The 16,754-nt window shown below is 54.9% G+C and overlaps 4 protein-coding genes across 4 annotated transcripts; 2 read left to right on the top strand and 2 right to left on the bottom strand.

Annotated features, from left to right (window-relative positions):
- Positions 1–1,123: 1,123 nt before the first annotated feature.
- Positions 1,124–2,963, top strand: A1O7_04360 (uncharacterized protein; the record flags this gene model as incomplete). Its single annotated transcript, XM_007758371.1, has 8 exons — positions 1,124–1,340; positions 1,394–1,460; positions 1,620–1,713; positions 1,779–1,952; positions 2,015–2,066; positions 2,118–2,575; positions 2,627–2,780; positions 2,830–2,963. 8 exons carry the CDS (start codon positions 1,124–1,126, stop codon positions 2,961–2,963), a joined length of 1,350 nt encoding a protein of 449 aa, XP_007756561.1.
- Positions 2,964–10,530: 7,567 nt separating this feature from the next.
- Positions 10,531–11,823, bottom strand: A1O7_04359 (uncharacterized protein; the record flags this gene model as incomplete). Its single annotated transcript, XM_007758370.1, has 1 exon — positions 10,531–11,823. One exon carries the CDS (start codon positions 11,821–11,823, stop codon positions 10,531–10,533), a length of 1,293 nt encoding a protein of 430 aa, XP_007756560.1.
- A 553-nt stretch (positions 11,824–12,376) lies between these two features.
- A1O7_04358 (BolA protein) lies at positions 12,377–12,691 on the top strand (the record flags this gene model as incomplete). Its single annotated transcript, XM_007758369.1, has 1 exon — positions 12,377–12,691. One exon carries the CDS (start codon positions 12,377–12,379, stop codon positions 12,689–12,691), a length of 315 nt encoding a protein of 104 aa, XP_007756559.1.
- A 960-nt stretch (positions 12,692–13,651) lies between these two features.
- A1O7_04357 (two-component system, unclassified family, response regulator) lies at positions 13,652–15,563 on the bottom strand (the record flags this gene model as incomplete). Its single annotated transcript, XM_007758368.1, has 2 exons — positions 13,652–15,452; positions 15,508–15,563. 2 exons carry the CDS (start codon positions 15,561–15,563, stop codon positions 13,652–13,654), a joined length of 1,857 nt encoding a protein of 618 aa, XP_007756558.1.
- Between the last annotated feature and the right edge of the window lie 1,191 nt (positions 15,564–16,754).

Raw genomic sequence — 16,754 nt, 5'->3', positions numbered from 1 at the left:
GACTGGGCTCCTTGCCGCCGCAATTCAACTTCCGTTTGGCTGGCAAGAAAATTTTACCCGGCACAGAAGCAAACACCTGAGCACGTACTCTGTACCCGCGAACAAGTCGGTCTAAAGACGCGCCGTTCTGTGCTCGGAGGTTCCGTCAGACTCGGTCTTCGCTGTGTTCGCGCGTGTCAGGAATCCTATCTTTTGATTCCCCGGAGCCTGTCGCCAGGTCCAGAGGAGCCGCTCCACACACGGACAAAACGAGCTGCGCGCGTTCACTGCGGACAGCTCAGACAGCCCTTGTGCCACTCGGGAAATTCGTTAGCTGGTCTCTTCCCTCCCCCCTCCCTTCCTGCATTCTCGTGCATACGATCCTGATCTCAGTAGAGTCAACAGAGCAAAACCCGCCGCACGACCTCTCGGCAATCGATAATCATGGGTGCGTTCCTCTGCTTTGTTCACCTCGGTGCTCCAGTCTAGCCCTTCCGGCCTTGACCTGCCTGGTCATTCCTTGCCCTGCCCAACATGTGCCCTGTCCCGAATTCGATTGCATCAAATCTCCCTGCCCAACCTCATCCCTTCACCGTCTCTTTTCTTCCGCTTCCACATCTCTGCCTACGCCAGTCGGATCGCTAACTCTGTGACTTATAGTAAGTGACACGGTTTTCTGTTTCGCGCACACACCGAGTTTCGCATTCACCTGGATCGGGGGGTGAAGATGTGACCAACCTCACTGCGACCATTCCCAATCGGCCTGGGGTCCACTTGCGCCTTATGTCCCTGTGCGTGAGGCGGAAAGGCGATTCAGGGAGACTAGACCACCTCATTGTCGATTCACTGCGGTATCACAGTATTTGTGCTGCATCACTTGCACGTGTCACTGAATCTCGCACTCGCCTGCGCAGCCCTTTTAAATTCAACCTCAGCCGCAGCCTCACCTCGCTCACACGTTATGATCACTCTTACCCGTGGGGTTTCTGACCATCATTTACAGAGGGACCGATCAGACCGATCTCGATCGTCCCGTCGCCGATCACGGAGTCCACGACGGAGCCGACGCTCCTACTCACCCCGTAGCCGATCTCGCAGCAGAGGTGACGAATACCGCCGCAGCGAACGTCGGTCTCGGAGTCCCATGAGCGGTGCAGCCAACGCATCTGGAGGATACTCAGGAGGATCGGGCTTCGCTGGTGGAGGTCGACCACCGCAAAGATCATTTGAAGAACGAGCTGCGGCGAAAGAACAAATGATGCAGTCAGTGCGCGAGTCCTCTCAACAAGACCGTCGGGTCTATGTGGGCAATTTGGCGTACGACGTCAAATGGCATCACCTCAAAGATTTCATGAGACAAGGTAAGTTTCTCGCCGTTTGCCCCTAGCTCGAGACACGACTGACTTTGAAACAGCGGGAGAAGTTCTCTTTGCTGATGTCTTGCTTCTTCCGAACGGAATGTCGAAGGTGGGCGCCATTGTGTGATGCGGCTGGTTCTACTGGTCTTCCTTTTCTGGTTTACTTTTGTTTGGACGTTGGATTGACGGGTTGGACCTGGTCCACGGGTTTATGTAGGGATGCGGGTAAGCCACATTCCCAACCTATCTCGCCAGCTGACGCGCGTGCTAACTCTATGTTAGGATTGTGGAGTACGCAACTAGGGAACAAGCCCAACAAGCCATTCAGACACTCAGCAACCAGAGCTTGATGGGTCGTCTCGTCTATGTTCGAGAGGTGCGCATTCTCTTTCGGGCCAACATTATGTCTAGTCACGACTGACCGCAGGGTTTCTTTACTAGGACCGCGAAACCGAACCTCGATTCACCGGCCCACCAGGCGGTCGCGGCGACTACGGCAGCGGACCCCGCGGAGGCGGCGGCTTTGGTGGCTACGGTGGTGGTGGCCACTATGGCGGCGGCATGGGCGCCGGTGGTGGTGGTGGTGGTGGCGGTCGACAACTTTATGTCTCCAATGTTTGTTCCTCATTGCTTCAATTCCTCCTGGTTTCAAAGATGTGTTGACATGAACTTTGCAGCTCCCTTTCAATGTCGGGTGGCAGGATCTGAAGGACCTCTTCCGCCAAGCTTGTACGTTTACTCTTTTTTTGATGAGTTGACTATACATCTTACATATGACAGCTCAGGAAGGAACCGTCATTCGAGCCGACGTCCACGTTGATCCTACCGGCCGTCCTAAGGGCACCGGCATTGTGGCATTCGAATCTCCCAACGACGCCCGAAACGCAATCCAGCAATTCAATGGTTACGACTGGCATGGCCGCGCCCTTGAAGTCCGAGAAGACCGCTATGCAAGCAGCGGGCCTCCCATGGGCGGCTACGGTGGACGCGGCGGGTTTGGAGGAGGGTACGGCGCTCGCGGCGGTTTCGGTGGTGGTAGAGGAGGCTTTGGAGGTCGTGGAGGATACGGTGGCGGGTTTGGTCGAGGAGGCGGTTATGGCGCCGGTGGTGGGTATGCGGGTGGCGGCGGAGGCGGTGGTTATGGTGGAGGAGCAGCTCAAGAGCAAGCGGCTCCTAACCCTTTCACCGACTTTGCGACTACCGGAGGCGAGCGCAGCCAGACAATCTACGTCCGCAACGTGAGTAGCCTGTTCTGCATGGCCAGTGCAAGCACGCTGACAGCGATACAGCTTCCCTGGTCCACCAGCAACGAGGACTTGGTCGAATTGTTCACCACAATTGGCAAAGTCGAACGCGCGGAGATCCAATACGAGCCAGGTGGGCGGTCTCGGGGATCTGGTGTCGTTGAATTTGACACTGCTGAAAACGCTGAAACAGCCATCTGTATGTGCCTTCGCACCTGTTGCGGCAAAGTCATGCTAACACTTCACAGCCAAGTTTACAGGCTACATGTACGGCGGCCGCCCGCTCGGGTTGAGCTACGTCAAATACACCAACGCCAATGGCAACGAAGCTATGGAGGGTCAAGAGGCGACTGGTGACATGACTCAAGACCAGATGATGTGAGCTGTTGGCCCTCGAACGAATCGCGACGCGTCTCGGTCCTATCTTCCCTATCCACCAGAGGCGCGATGCCACGGCAAAGTGAGGTGCGGATGCTGTTATCCACGTTTCTTTCGACACAACTCCAGATTGTACTTTTACGTCTTTCCTTTCGACATCTCAGCAGACGAGCCTTATTGGGCGCCGACATGCACTATCAGTCGTGCCCACTTTACCTCCTTACGTCTGCAATTCAAAAACAAAAGCCGTGAATTCATGCGAGTGGTCTAGGGTTGGCTCGGGCACCGATGGGTGAGATAGGCGGGGAAAGGAGGCTCGGTTGTGTCATGCGGTGGGGACTTGCATGTTGGAACCAACTTACTTTGGTGTCCTCATCCTAAAGGCACGGGAGGCGGCTAGATAGGTGCGCCCACCATGAATGATCTGGGAGGAAATAGGCACGACCACCAACCCTGGGCATGAAGGATGAGTCCCAGTGGCACGCCAAACAAAATGCATATGGTAGCTTGGGCACATGGAATCTTCAACGCGGTAGTAGAGGTCATTTGGTGGTGAGGTTCCGGTGAGGTTCTGGTGAGGTAGGAGGTAAGGTTATGATCGACCCTTATCATATGTGAGGACGACCTGCGGCCGGAGGTGCTCGTAACGGTAAGAACGACTGTAGAGCCAGCGCATGCAGGTGAGTGGTGGGGGAAGAACCCATCAATGGTCGGGTGAGTGTCTGCCAGGGACCCCTTTCACAAGCACCAAGCATCCCCAACACATGCCTGCTGGCGGAACGCGTACTGTCCTGTCGAGGATGCCGTCAGCTTCTGACGTCTCCATCACCCATTGAAAGTAAGTTCAGGGAAGCAAGAGCATCCGGTGGCGTGAAGCAGCCGCGAGCGAACATGCATCGCTAGCACGGCCAGCGAGAACTAATTGAGAAGTGAAGACAGCTCACGTCTACCTAGGACGCTACTACCGGTCGACGTGAATTCGAGCCCCAGCGCTCTGGAGTGCTCAGCCCCTCAATGCATATCCTTTGGCTTATCTTAATCCTCACGCTCAGCTCTCTTCTCTTCCTGGCATGTATTTTGCTCTATGCGCGATTACTCGTGGCCCAACTACCGTTCACCCACTCCCAGTGAGCAGAAAGGCACCTTGCGGCCCACTTCATCCTCTTTCAGACGCGGATTGCCCACCCGTTTTCTCATGCGGCTCTGCACCTGCAGGTCGCAAGGCCATCCGCTACTTGATGTTCTAGACCGCCCTTGGCCCAGCGACCTCGCAAGGGAAGAGCTCGACTCGACAGGGCGCTGCACCTGCCACAACGCACCTCCCGTATTCGCAATGGCGTGCCGTCCACTTGCCCCCCCTCCATGACGCGGAGGGGGGAAACGGCGCCCTTGCGACCTCGAGCTTGAGCTCCACTGCGCCGGATGTCGAATTCCTACGCCGTCCCCTTCTAGGATTGTGGTTTCACAATCGCCTGGCTGTGGTCACACAAAGCTTGGTCCGTGTCTTGGAATGTGGATTGAATGCTGTGTAATACAGTCACCGCTGGGTAGTAGTTAGTTACACAGAATCTGAAGATGGGTGTGGCGATCTACGATCGATGGGCCATCCGGGTTTTGCAATTATACAAAATTGGTACGCAGCACGAGCACAGACAAATGTAATGAAATCTTGCAGTGTCGAGTGTTGCGTGGGGTAAGAAGAAACGGAGATAATGGACTAACCAGAGTGACTAAGTGACCAACCAGTAGCTAAGTTGAGGCGAGCAAAGACGTACGAGGATATATGCAAGACTCGGCTCCAACTAGAACTGACGAATACGAGGCTTTTATCTTTCAACGGACATCACGAACAAGAAGCTGATCGATGTGGCATGGGTGTTCATCATTGAGCAAAGTGGTCCATGTGTTTTCCCTTTCTCGAATTGTTGAATATCTGATCTCTCCTGTACTCTGTACTGCAACGGAAATTGACAGATTGTGTTGGGGATCTGACAATCGTTGGTCGGCAATCAGGCATGAGAACAAAGATGACAGGGATGCTTACAACATTGAATCGACGCGATCTTCACGGCAGTTGGAGGGGCGATGAAACCCTTGCGAGGGCCGCACAGTGCCTGATCCCTGAGCAGAAGACGCGACGCCGCTAACAGGGATTCTGTGCCCTGCACGCGGTCCAATGCCTATCAAGATCCCAGACTTCGCCATCAAAGGCTTCGGGGGATGATTGAGTGAGTTGTGCATGCGGCTGCCGGTCGGCCTTCATGCTCTGAGCCGTCTCAAATAGCAAGAACCCCCATTCTCGAGTTCTGTGCCGCATGATGAGTACTTCTATTCGCCGGTAAAAAGCATGACTCTGGAGCTACGAAGAGGCATGGACCTGCTGGGAGGGAACAAGAACAGGACAATGCAAGCCCAATCCCGGACGTTGCTAACAGGCTTGCGGAGCACACCTGCGATCGCTCATTGCGTTACCCACTCAGAGTTCTCGGAGGCTTTCGACACGCCCCTTACGCCCAAGCATCCAATGACACGGTAAACGGAGGTCGGAGCTGTCAATCCTTGACCACGGCGACCAACGAGCCGTAAGAGGCACCTGGGACCGTTCATACCCTGGTGGATACCGCGTGCCTGAAGTCACAGACGTTACGTGCTGTGACAATGCGCCTCGAGCCATGCAGTAGCCTGACTTTAGGTGGAAGCACTTTCTCATATGGCAGAGGAACGCACAAAGCGTCATGAATGGACGGAATCCAACACGGCTTGGCGTCTAGAAGTAGGAAGAGAGCTTTGCCAATAGTACTCGATGCTTGGAAGGCAGTTCGAGGTCGAGTTCTGTCCTGATCGGGACGCAAGAAGGGCGACTATGGGAGGTCTGGTCTTGTCCAGGAAGTCACCCTCGATCGATTCCGGGCTCGGGTTGAGCACGCCATTGCGATTCGCTGTGCTCACTGATAAATCCTGTGCAAAGAGGTGTGCTTGGAAGCCCAGCAAGACAAGTTTCAACACGCCAACGCTTACCTAGCACCAGGTCTCAAGCGACTGAAGAAAACACAGATCATGCATCTGACGACCAACTAGGGAAGACTCTGCTCACCTGTGCATGCAGTGTCTTGCGTCTGCTGAGTTACCAACCCTCGCATCAAAGCCCACACCACCGATCAGTGGTAAGGCTCCAGCCGTGGATGGCTGCCGGCGTGCCTGCGTGAAAGCTGCGGCTCCCCGATCCTGGTGTGCAAGACTAACCGCGTAGCGAGAGCCACACCTTGACCTTGACCTTACTCTCTGGAGGCATCTGCAACGAGCTTGTTCGGTGGCGCGTGTCTTAGGTTAGAAGCCCTTCCTCTGACTCCCTAGGCTTTACTCGATCTGTTGTCTTGCCGAGGGCTGCCCGATGGGAGAGCTATGGCGATGCGTAGCACGACTGGGGCATTTGCTGGCTTTTCCTGCCCGTGAACGGCTTCAAGTGGCTAGATCGATGAACGACATTGGTAGTTTTGCTGCAAACTCGAGCGGATAGTGGTCCCCGAGCCGGAAGGGACACCTTCGCAGGGTACACACAGTATCCAGTCCCCGGGGCTGCGCTCTCAAGCTCAGGTCGATCACAGGCAAGTCGGCCCGCTGCATCCGTATCAGCCATGAGCATGAGCATGAGCATGAGCATGAGCGTCGGCGTTGGTACCGGTCTTTGGCGTTCCAGCCCCAAAACCCAACGCAACTGTCGAAGGAGGCTCAGGTTCATCATTGCAATCCGTGGGCTCTTTCTCGGGTGGCAAGTATGCCCCGCGGAAGTTTATGCCGATCCATCACACCTCTGTGCGAGGTGCAGGACTACAGGTAGTCGGCCTTCACCGCTATTCCGCGCTCCCTGTCGACACAGCCTCCCGGCCTGCCGCATGCCTCCGGCTTCTCTCAGAGCTGAGGGTCGAGTCACGTAAAAGCGAAGACGAGGACAAAGGCCGTTGTTGATGCTTTTTGGTGTCGAAGCCGCAGGGTTTTCCGCCTGTGGAGGTCGGTGGCCGACGGTTATCAGGTCCCTCGCAGGGTAATGACGCGTTCATCTCTCTCAAACCAGGATCCCGGTCAAACGTGCGTTGGTTTCCCATTTCGCGTCTAAGCTTGTCATCTGATTAAAGCCGCCTTTCGATCAACCGAGTGTGAGAGATGGGCTTGCCGACTGAATGCGACGGGTTCACAGAGCTTGCTGTGTCTGGATATCTGAGTGGCCCATCTCGGCAACGATACCGGAGATCGCTGGCGCCGCTAAGGCGAAAAGTCAATTTTGACCATTGAACGACTCGAATATGTGCTTTCTCCAAGGAATGCCAGTCCTGCTGATGCCTCCTACTGATGTAGTGATCTTGGTCATAGTGCTGGTGCCCTATTGTGAGGCGTTCCTAGGCTAATCCTCAGCCTGTGAAGTCTTCACTACATGTTGTCCCGCTGGCTACGGGTTGTTGACGTCGATCAGTTGAGGAAGACATCCCATGACAGAGTACGATCTACGGTCGCTGGCCGAGATCCTACACTCAGGCCTATCAAGTTTAACCGCGGTACTGGCTCATTCTTGTGGCAGGCAGGTTGTGGTATCACCCGTTCTTACGATGACAGAAATCTGGTGCAGTCAAATATGTACGCCATCAATCAGTTTCCGAGTCGACCTAGCGGGATCTCCTGCGACGCAAAGTGTATTCAAAAGTTGACCGTCGATGGCCAGATGCATACCTTGGACCAGAAGCAGGGTTGCAACGCGGACAATAATGATCTCGTCGTCTCCAGCTAATCCGTGAGCCAGGTCGCAGCCTATGAACCGCAGCGCGACGTTGCTTATGCCGTTGCTTTTGTCCGTATTAGCAATTGTCTGGCTCTGAGTTTTTTACCACGAAGCACGAGCATCCTCTCGTTCATCATGCCGACAAGCAGACGCTGGCCAAATACCATACCTCTCTTACGAGGAAGGACATGCTCCTTCTGGTGAGCGCTAGACCTGGAATACGAAATCTACTAACTGCAGCTCCACCCGCGGCAGATCCAGATTCATGTGATATTTGGGATGGATTCCGGCTTTTCGACTCTCTGCCGACATGGTACATATTACTGTCTATGCGTCGCTTCGTATCCACTAATCGCGCCAGGTAATTAGGTTCTGCCCAGCCTCCTTGAAGCATTCAAAGCAGAGATCAATATCAATATCCCGAGCTGACTGTCCGTCGGTGGAATCTGTGCGCAGGGACGAGGAGAGGGAGAGTGTGGCGGGCAGTCTCATCCCTGCCCTGTCCCTTCCTTGTTCCGTCATTGCCCTCGCATGGCGAGGCAGGAGCTGTGCTGCATACGTAGTTCATAGCTCTGAGAGCTTTGCTCTCAGAAGATAGACAGTCAGAGCTTGGAGAGATACAGTGGTGCCCTACTACAGAGAGGCGGCGTCCAAGCCCGACGCCCCCGCCCACGCCCACGCCCACGCCGACACCAAGTTCGAGTCCAGGTTTCATCAAAGCAGAAGACGTGCCGTTGGTCAGGGATGTTGATCAGCTCCGCGGGAAACTGTCACCACCATGAGCAACAACACGGGAGAGACGCCCACGTTGACTTTCACTACCTGATGATGAGCCAAGGGGGTTTGATCTTCCCGCCCTAAAAGGGTAGATAATCGCTGCGACGCTCTGTGCTGGCGTGCCCAGATCTGCTACCCATGTGCCCTTATATAGGCGCAGCGCGTCCTGGTACAGGGTTCCACACGGGCCCTTTGCTGATCTCCAGCCCTCCAGACACGCAGGAAGAGCGGTACGAAGGGCTTGTCACGCGTATTTGGCGGCCACGGCGGCGTGTCTTCTACTCGCTCACGTGGAGTGGGGGAGAGTAACTGTGCCGTGAAAGAAGAACGAGGGAATCGAGAAGGGGGAGTCGAGGGTGGAAAGTTGTCAACGAGCACACCATAAGGACGTTCAGGTCATCGACGAGGCGGGAGAGGTTGGGCGAAAGGCCTACGAGCACACGATGGAGACGTCCAGATCGTCGACGAAGAGGGAGAAATGGGAGAAGGTCTACGAGTATGTACACGATGGAGACCTCTCAGCTCGTCCACAAAGAGGGAGAGATTCTGGCAGGCACGGGAGTTTGCCGACTAAACATGAAATATAACTACTACCTAGGGGCCTGGTGAAACGAGATGACATCGGAGTCCATCGGCGTATCGAGTTTCCGGTGGGTGCGTGGTCTGGGAAGTACCTCATACCTCGTACTCTCTGGAAAGTGCAGGGCTGTTGCGCCGATATAAAGACAGAGAGGGTTAAATCGGCTCGCGTGGTGTCTCTCCGCGACATTGAAAGGGATCCATCTTGGCATTCGCGGTCCACCGGGTCGTGGTCCGAACCATCGCGAACATGCACTGTCGGTATGGCTGCTGTAAATTATGAGGTGTATCGCAGTTTGTGGGTGGTGGATGCCAAGGTACCTAGGTACCTAGGTAGGAGACAGTTAATCCCGAGAACATACATGGTGAATGACTAGTGCCGGCATAAGGAATCAATCAAGAGTGAGTCCATGGACACATTGTAAACGGTGATATGACTGTGTCCAATGCGACGCAAGGCACGATAATTACGTTGTCATCGAGATTGATAATCAGGGCTGGCCCTCTTCCCAGTATTCATTCGTATCTCGGCAGTTGGATGAGCACGTCCAGGTGCGTGACTTGCAGAGAGTTTCTCGTGCAGAGGTGCTCGGTGCGGACGAGGCAATTTGTCATGGCTTCCCCTAATGGGACTCTGGAGTGGAAGAAGATGCTTCAGAGGACCTCGACGTCTATCACAGTAGATCAGACGGGAGAACAATGGAGTACAATGGGCGCTAGGGAGCTCTCGTTCGCGTCCGACTCTGAGTCGAAGCCCGGGGCCCTAAAGAATGGCAGGGCTGGTGAGGATTCCCTGGAACGAGGGCCCGCGGATCCCGTCCAGGGAGTAGTCGTCCAATATGTATAGTATTCTGGTCCGGTGCTCAACGAGCAGCGACAGCCTCCACCGTTCGATACTGCGACGTACAGTAGTACCGCCTTGTTGTGGAACGGACTGTCCCTCAAGCTGGAAGATTAATGCTATGCATTGGGTGTGTACCGGAAGTTGTCGTTCGACAGCGTTGAGTACACTTTGCCGGTACCGTTCCGGCAGCTCTGCCGTCCATCCAATATCATTTTCCGAGACCTCGTCTCGTTGCGGAAATAACAGTGGCATGTCGGTAGGCAGCACGGTGCCCTGGGGGTCGTACGGATGGCTTCCTCAGAGGGCACAATTTTGTGGAAGAAATGGTGAGAGACTCGGCGACACGAACGTCGTAAAACTGGTCGCTGCGGGTGGACTATCCAGTTTGTCGTTCATTCCGAGGGTCAACAAAGCAGTAGCCGGTTCGCACAATTCTGATTGATCCTTCACCAAACGGAGCCGAAGCAATACTTGGTGGGTTCTGCGAGTATTCGAACTCCATGGTCCTGCTTGTCGCGGGTGCGCCGTGCCATGCTGTGCGGCGAAGAGCGTAGGTGAGCGAGATACTATAGTCTTCGCGATTCGGTCCAGGGGTTTCATTCAGGTGCCACCTCCATTGATCTTCTGTCCTTCAACCGCTGTGTCGTCCAGCACCACAATTCCATAGGGATCTCTATCCCTCTCACTAACCACAACTTCGACACTCTCGTCCTTCAACATCTGCTGTATTTCCTCGCTCGAACCCCTCTTCCCACTCCCTTCACTCCTCACCTTGGCCCACTCACTCTTGACCTCTCTCGCTAACTTGTCTCTCATGACACCCCACAAATAACCTCTTTCTGAATTCGAGTGGAAAAGCGTGATGACACATCCGCCCCGCTCAATCACGGCAAGCGCCTCATGATGACTCAGTTCCCCCGTGAAGATCAGATCGGCGTGAGTGCCTCTGACGACACCGCCTCCGCTACCTGGACACGTCGCAACACTGGAGATGTTGATCTCCCCTAGGTTTTGACCTTGCGGGATCGCCACGGCAAAGCCCTTGGGCAGTCCAATCGCATGTGCTATCCTCGTAATTAAGAGGGTCAAAGGCTGCGGTGTGGAGAACTCGATCAACCGCCCAGCGCCGGTATTCGAGACATTGTAGTTCTCAGAGCCAGTGAATTGGTTCGCTGCGTCGATTGCCATCCGCCGAGAAGGCGTTATTACGTGTCTCGCATGCGAAATCACGTTGGTGTGAAACTCGTCCGTCGGAAGCGGCAGACCGGGCTTCGAATACGTCCTGTGTACATGATTCGGCCTCTCCAGCCTCATCTTCGCCTTTGGTGTGGTGAACGGGTCGGTCATGGCATCATTGTCATGTTCCGCGGCAGAAGGGGAGGTCGGTCTCGTCGAGGCCTTGGAGGGTGCCTCGGGCCCGCTCTCTGATGTGGTGACTTCGGTTTCAGAAGGCAGAGGCGCCGCGGCGTAGGCTTCGGGTTCGGGGTCCTCGAGCTTGCCCGTCACAATGTCGCAGAGCCAGTCGGCCATGCCGTCGGGAACCGTGTCAACCGCGGTGTGTGGGCAATACACGCTGATCCCGTGCGCAAGCAGCAAGGTCATGGATAGTTGTTGCGTATCGCCTGTGGTGATGTACTTGAGAGGACGGAAGATGATGGGATGGTACGCAACCACGATGGAGTGTTTGTTCTCGATAGCTTCCTCTGCCACTGCGCGAGTGAGGTCGACGGTCAGCAGGACAGAGTTGCGGTTGCGCGGCCGCGAGGGGATGAAGGGCGCTTCTAGTAGCAAGCCGGTATTGTCGAAGGATTTGTCTGCCAGTGCCTCGGGGTAGAGGCGGCGCATCGAGGACACCACCGCCGTGGTGAATGGGGAAACATGGTAGCTGCTCATCTTGCGACGGATGGGAAGCCGAGGTGCGTGGAGCTTAGGGACGGATGGAGCTCGTGGCAGCAGAGGTCGAAGCATTCGGATTCAGTCTGGAGCTGCGCATTGTAGGTATTCAGAGCGCGGACGCGTTGAACTCGGGTGCCGCTTGTCGGCGCTGTTGTCGTTGTCGTTGGAGACCGCCGTCCGCGCAAGGCTGAGCCGCACGAGCTGCAAGCACCCCAGTGACGCAATATGCAAGTGGCCGAAGATTCGCCCGCATGGATTTCCAATTCACTCGCAACCACATCGCGATCCGATTTCCTGACGAATACTGCATTCCCACCCCATCAAACTACTGCTTCTCACACCAGTAACTCCAAACTCACACAGCCTCATGCACGTCCGCACCGTCCTGGCACTCCAAGCCACGCGCCAACTGATACCGAAATCGACCACACTCCGCTCACCAAAGAGCGTCGCCCAAAGCCTCAAACCAGCAGTCTTCTCCCAACACAGGCACTCACGCCCTTTCTCCGCCGTCGCCCGCCGAGCCGCGTCTTCCCCTATCGACGTCCCCATGGCCGCGAATACCGACACGCAAGCCGCGCAAGTCTCCTCGTCGTTCTCCCAGCCCATAGACGCAGAGTATCTGACCAAGAAGCTCCGATCGTCGCTGGACATCACCCACATTTCCATAGAAGACATGTCCGGCGGCTGCGGCCAGGCCTTCAACGCCATCATCGTGTCTCCCGAATTCGAGAAGAAGACGTTACTCGCGCGGAGCAGACTTATTAATGGCCTGCTGAAGGAGGAGATTGCCGCGATCCATGCGTGGACGCCACGGTGTCTGACGCCGGAGCAGTGGGAGAAGGAGAAGGAGCGGATAGGGTAGGAGAGAATTGACATAGGAAAAGCCAGTTTGGTTCAGGTACGATAGGAGGGTGAATAGGTAGTGAGGGCGAGATATTCAGTTTAGCTGTCCCAGGGACAGCCCGCTGAGGAAGGTCGTCTACATATGTGCCATCATGTTGTATTTCCCGCTGAGGGCGTGGAGTATTCTTCTTTGGACACTGCCACGGGGGAATGTGCCACTTCCATGAAGTTGAGAGTCGGCGCAAATTCACTGACGGCCACGCATTCTTGGTCGGCGAAGCAGAATTGAGACGAGTCTTGTACTCTGTCACAGTAGAAAGTACTGTACACCAAGATATCCACTTCACTATAGTCGATTGCAGGGCATACATCGTGCTAAATTCTTCGGAGATCAGCTTCTCTGCTGTTCCTCAGTAGAGCACGCCATAAATATTGCCCTATCTCAATTGGTAACTGTCCCCCCTCGCCGGTATATGGATCCACAAAGAGCAATTCGGCCGTCCTTTTCAGCAAAAGCGATTCTCGCTCTTGAAAAAAGGTATCGTAACATGATACAAGACCCCGCCAACAGCTCTTGTTCACCCCTATGTCCTCGTCAAGTCGTTAAGTGGGGTTCTGTATGCCCCGTCAAAGTACCGGGCATGACCCCTTCCATTCACTCCCCACACTCAGCATCTCTTAAGCATGGCGTCTCTTCTGAACCGCTAAAAGACAAGTGCGAACATTCTCGAGCTGTCCTTTTGCTTTCAGGGGACCGGGCAGCAGTGCAAATCGAGAGGCAGCAGTGCGGACTGCCTCGGGACGCCATGGCGGCTATGCGATTTTAAAGTACACTCGGTAGCGCCTCCTTCGAGCTGCTGTGGACGGGGAGCATGGTCCCAGCGGCGATTCTGGTCTCAGTGGATTCTCCCAGAGTTGACCATGCAATGTATATGTGTGCTTTTATCTGCATTGCCCCGTCTTATAACACTCGATTTGGTTATTGCCGCATTGGCGCCGCCATCGGTTGTTGCTGGGGTGGATATATTCTCTGGCGTTTGGTCGCACTCCCCATATCTGCTGCACCGGACATTTCGGACTGACCTCGTCGATGTGCCGGTTGTGACTGTTGCGCCATAATGCCCGGTCCTCGCATGCCCACGGGCGTTTGTGGCCCGGCTTGATATGCATTCCCATTTGCATCAACGTACTGTTGCTGTGAGGATATGCCAGGATAGTGCATGTTGGGGTTAACGGGTGAAACGCCGGAATACTGACTGGGTGAATTCCACGTCCCACTCGAGCCAGCTGGGGAGGCGCCTGCTGACATGTCGTCCCGGACGGAATGTGCCGTCGATGATGCAGCTCCGGATGGTGCAGTCGTCCCAGACATCGGCTGCTGTTCCATACCCTGTGGCAGTTTCTTCAGATGCATCAGGTGCTTCTCCAACATGTCAAGCAATGATTTCCGCGTAAATGGCTTAGGCAAAACATCGTCCATCCCGTGATGGAAATACATCTGAATGTCATCGGACCGGATATTCGAGGTCATCGCAACGATCGGCGTTCGGTCACACTGGCGGATGATGTGGCAGGCCGACACCCCGTCCAGGTTGGGCATGATAATGTCCATTAAGATCATGTCGTATTTGTTGCCTTCCTGTATCTTGCTGACAGCTTCCAGCCCATCAAGCGCAGAATCCACGACACAGGCGAATGAGTACAGGAACTTGCCGCCAATCTGTCGACAAGTCGGGTCGTCCTCGACTAGAAGTATTCGGGGCGGCCGACTCCAGCCCGGGTCTGACAACCCGCTTTTCTTACGAGTATCGGCAAACTGTGTCCGAGGATCGGGTGCATCTCGTGATGGCATCGGGTACGGGATGTTGTGGATGTACTCGCTGGACATGGGGTCGATGCCATTTGTTGTTCCCATCGGATACACCACCGTCTCGAGGTCAGCGGGGTTCATCTTCGCATAAGTCATGGTGCCACTCGATGCGGCAGAATTGGGTCCACGGAATACGCCACCTCGAGGATCCTGTCCAACGGGCGGGGTCGCGATGCTTGTGTTCATCTGTTCGAGGGCTGTGATGTTAAATTGGCCATCGGCATTGAAATCGCCCAATAACTTTTGAGCATGCTGTAGAGGCGACGCTGGGACGTCGTCATCTTGTGGAGGCATCGTCTGGCTTGTCGGCGTCAGAGTTGTGTTCGTCTGTGCGGCCTCGCCGGGTGGGGCGAACAGTGCTTTGCTATCCCTCCGCTGCTTCGCATCGACGGAATTCAAGTATGTCATGACATCTTGCATGGCTCGGTCATGATTGAGCACTGTCTTCTGTAGTCGAAGGATTTCCTGTACCATCATCTGATGGTTCATCTGCAGCTGGTTGGTGGTCGCGACCAAGGACTCTATTTGCTGGGCTTGAGCGACAATCTGCTGGTTCATGAGGTCGATTTGTTGAATTGGTATCTGTTCGTCGTTCAGACTCGACGGCTTACGGGGCGCTGGTGCTTTTCGTCGGATGTTATCGAGACTGTCTTTGTTGTGCTGCCGAAACTCCGGGTGCTTAAACTCCCATGCGTTTGCGCCGTACATAGACGTTCCCCCCTCCTCGTTATTTTGCCGCACCTTGTGGAAGTCATATTTGTTCAGCTGCCGCACGAAACTAGCGAAATTCGAGTGCTTGAAGTGTTTCGGTAGTATTGACTTGGTAAACTTCTCGTTCTCGAGGACCACGAAGCTATCGCCATCATCCCCCCAGCGCACTACTGAGGAGTATGATGGATCTTCGAGCATCCTGTGCAAATGGGTCAGTACTCGATAGACAGATGAGCCGCACGTGGGACAAGTACTTGTAGAGCTTGCGCACAAAGTCGCTTGAATTGTTCGCTGCGCCGCCACCGTCCATCTTGACTGGATCTATCTACGTGTAAATCAGACCGTGCTGTGTTTCCCTGCCTGACTAGGTCTGAAGAGTGCGAAAAGTGTCTTCGCAGTCGGTGATGCAATTCGCCGCGCAAAGCCGAATCACCACAGCATCGCTACGAATGAGCGAAAGTGGTATAAGAGTCTTGAAGTGGTATAATCACAATAGCCGATCGAGGTATGCGCGGACTGTCATCAGACAATTGCGATTGGAATGGAATGCGTTGGTGGTAGATGCTTCCAGTGGGCACAGACAGCTCGGGTGCTCAAGTTCGGTGGTTGCCAAAATGCAGGTTCCGGCGCCGGAGAAATGGGGGATCTTCGAGGTCAAGGCCAGTCGACCAGATATAAAGCGGTCGAGGGATTCGGTGGGGGTTCGGTTGTTCAGCCTACACGGCGAAAGTGGCTACGATGCAGAGCAGTGGTCAAGCGACAATGAGACGTCAATAAGTGAGCGATGCTGAAGATGGAAGTGGTGGATGAGGGATTGGTACGAGCCCCGGAGACAAGAGTTGGCAGGCAAGTGGGATCTTTTACGAGTATGGAAAGGGCTTGCACCTTCGTCGGTCGGAGCTTGGAGGGCAAAAGAATAAGAACGCCAGATTCCTGGGAACGACCAGTTTTGCTTTGCCTCTATCGGTGTCTCGCGAGTGCCACAACGCCATTCGCTGGCTGAAGAACGCTGAACCAGTGAGCGTCATCGAAAGGACCACTCAGGTGGATTTTCCAGGAGCACACTTGGTTCAGCGGGCATGGAGCTCCTGCGGCTTAACGACAGCGCCAGGACGAGGGGAAATTCGGCTAACTGGGGGCACTGGGTGGATGGCCATAGCACTTGCGGCGCGCTAAGAACCGCGAACCTCAATGACAGCGTGCATTGACAGGACGCTCCTGGATCAGAAACTCAACGACAAGAAACGATCGGATCGGGGAGAGCAGGTGACGGGCCTTATTTTCCCGCCAACCTCAACGCACCACCAGCGATCGTTATCCTAGCAAAGTCTCAAAAGTCGTGCTCGCGGCGTAACTAGATTCGCTAAAAGAGCCCTAAGTGCGACAAGAATGACGGATGAGGCGCTCGTTCTGTCACCGATTTGGTCTTCTCAGCCTGTTCACCTTCCTCAAATCGGAGGTAGGGACGATCGACTGCCCAAGAGACAACTATCCCGGGCGA

Source organism: Cladophialophora yegresii, assembly GCF_000585515.1.
Source record: "Cladophialophora yegresii CBS 114405 chromosome Unknown aczIN-supercont1.3, whole genome shotgun sequence".
Lineage (NCBI taxonomy): Eukaryota > Fungi > Ascomycota > Eurotiomycetes > Chaetothyriales > Herpotrichiellaceae > Cladophialophora > Cladophialophora yegresii.
Note: the sequence above shows the minus strand (reverse complement) of the source record. Positions and strands in the feature narration are given on the sequence as shown.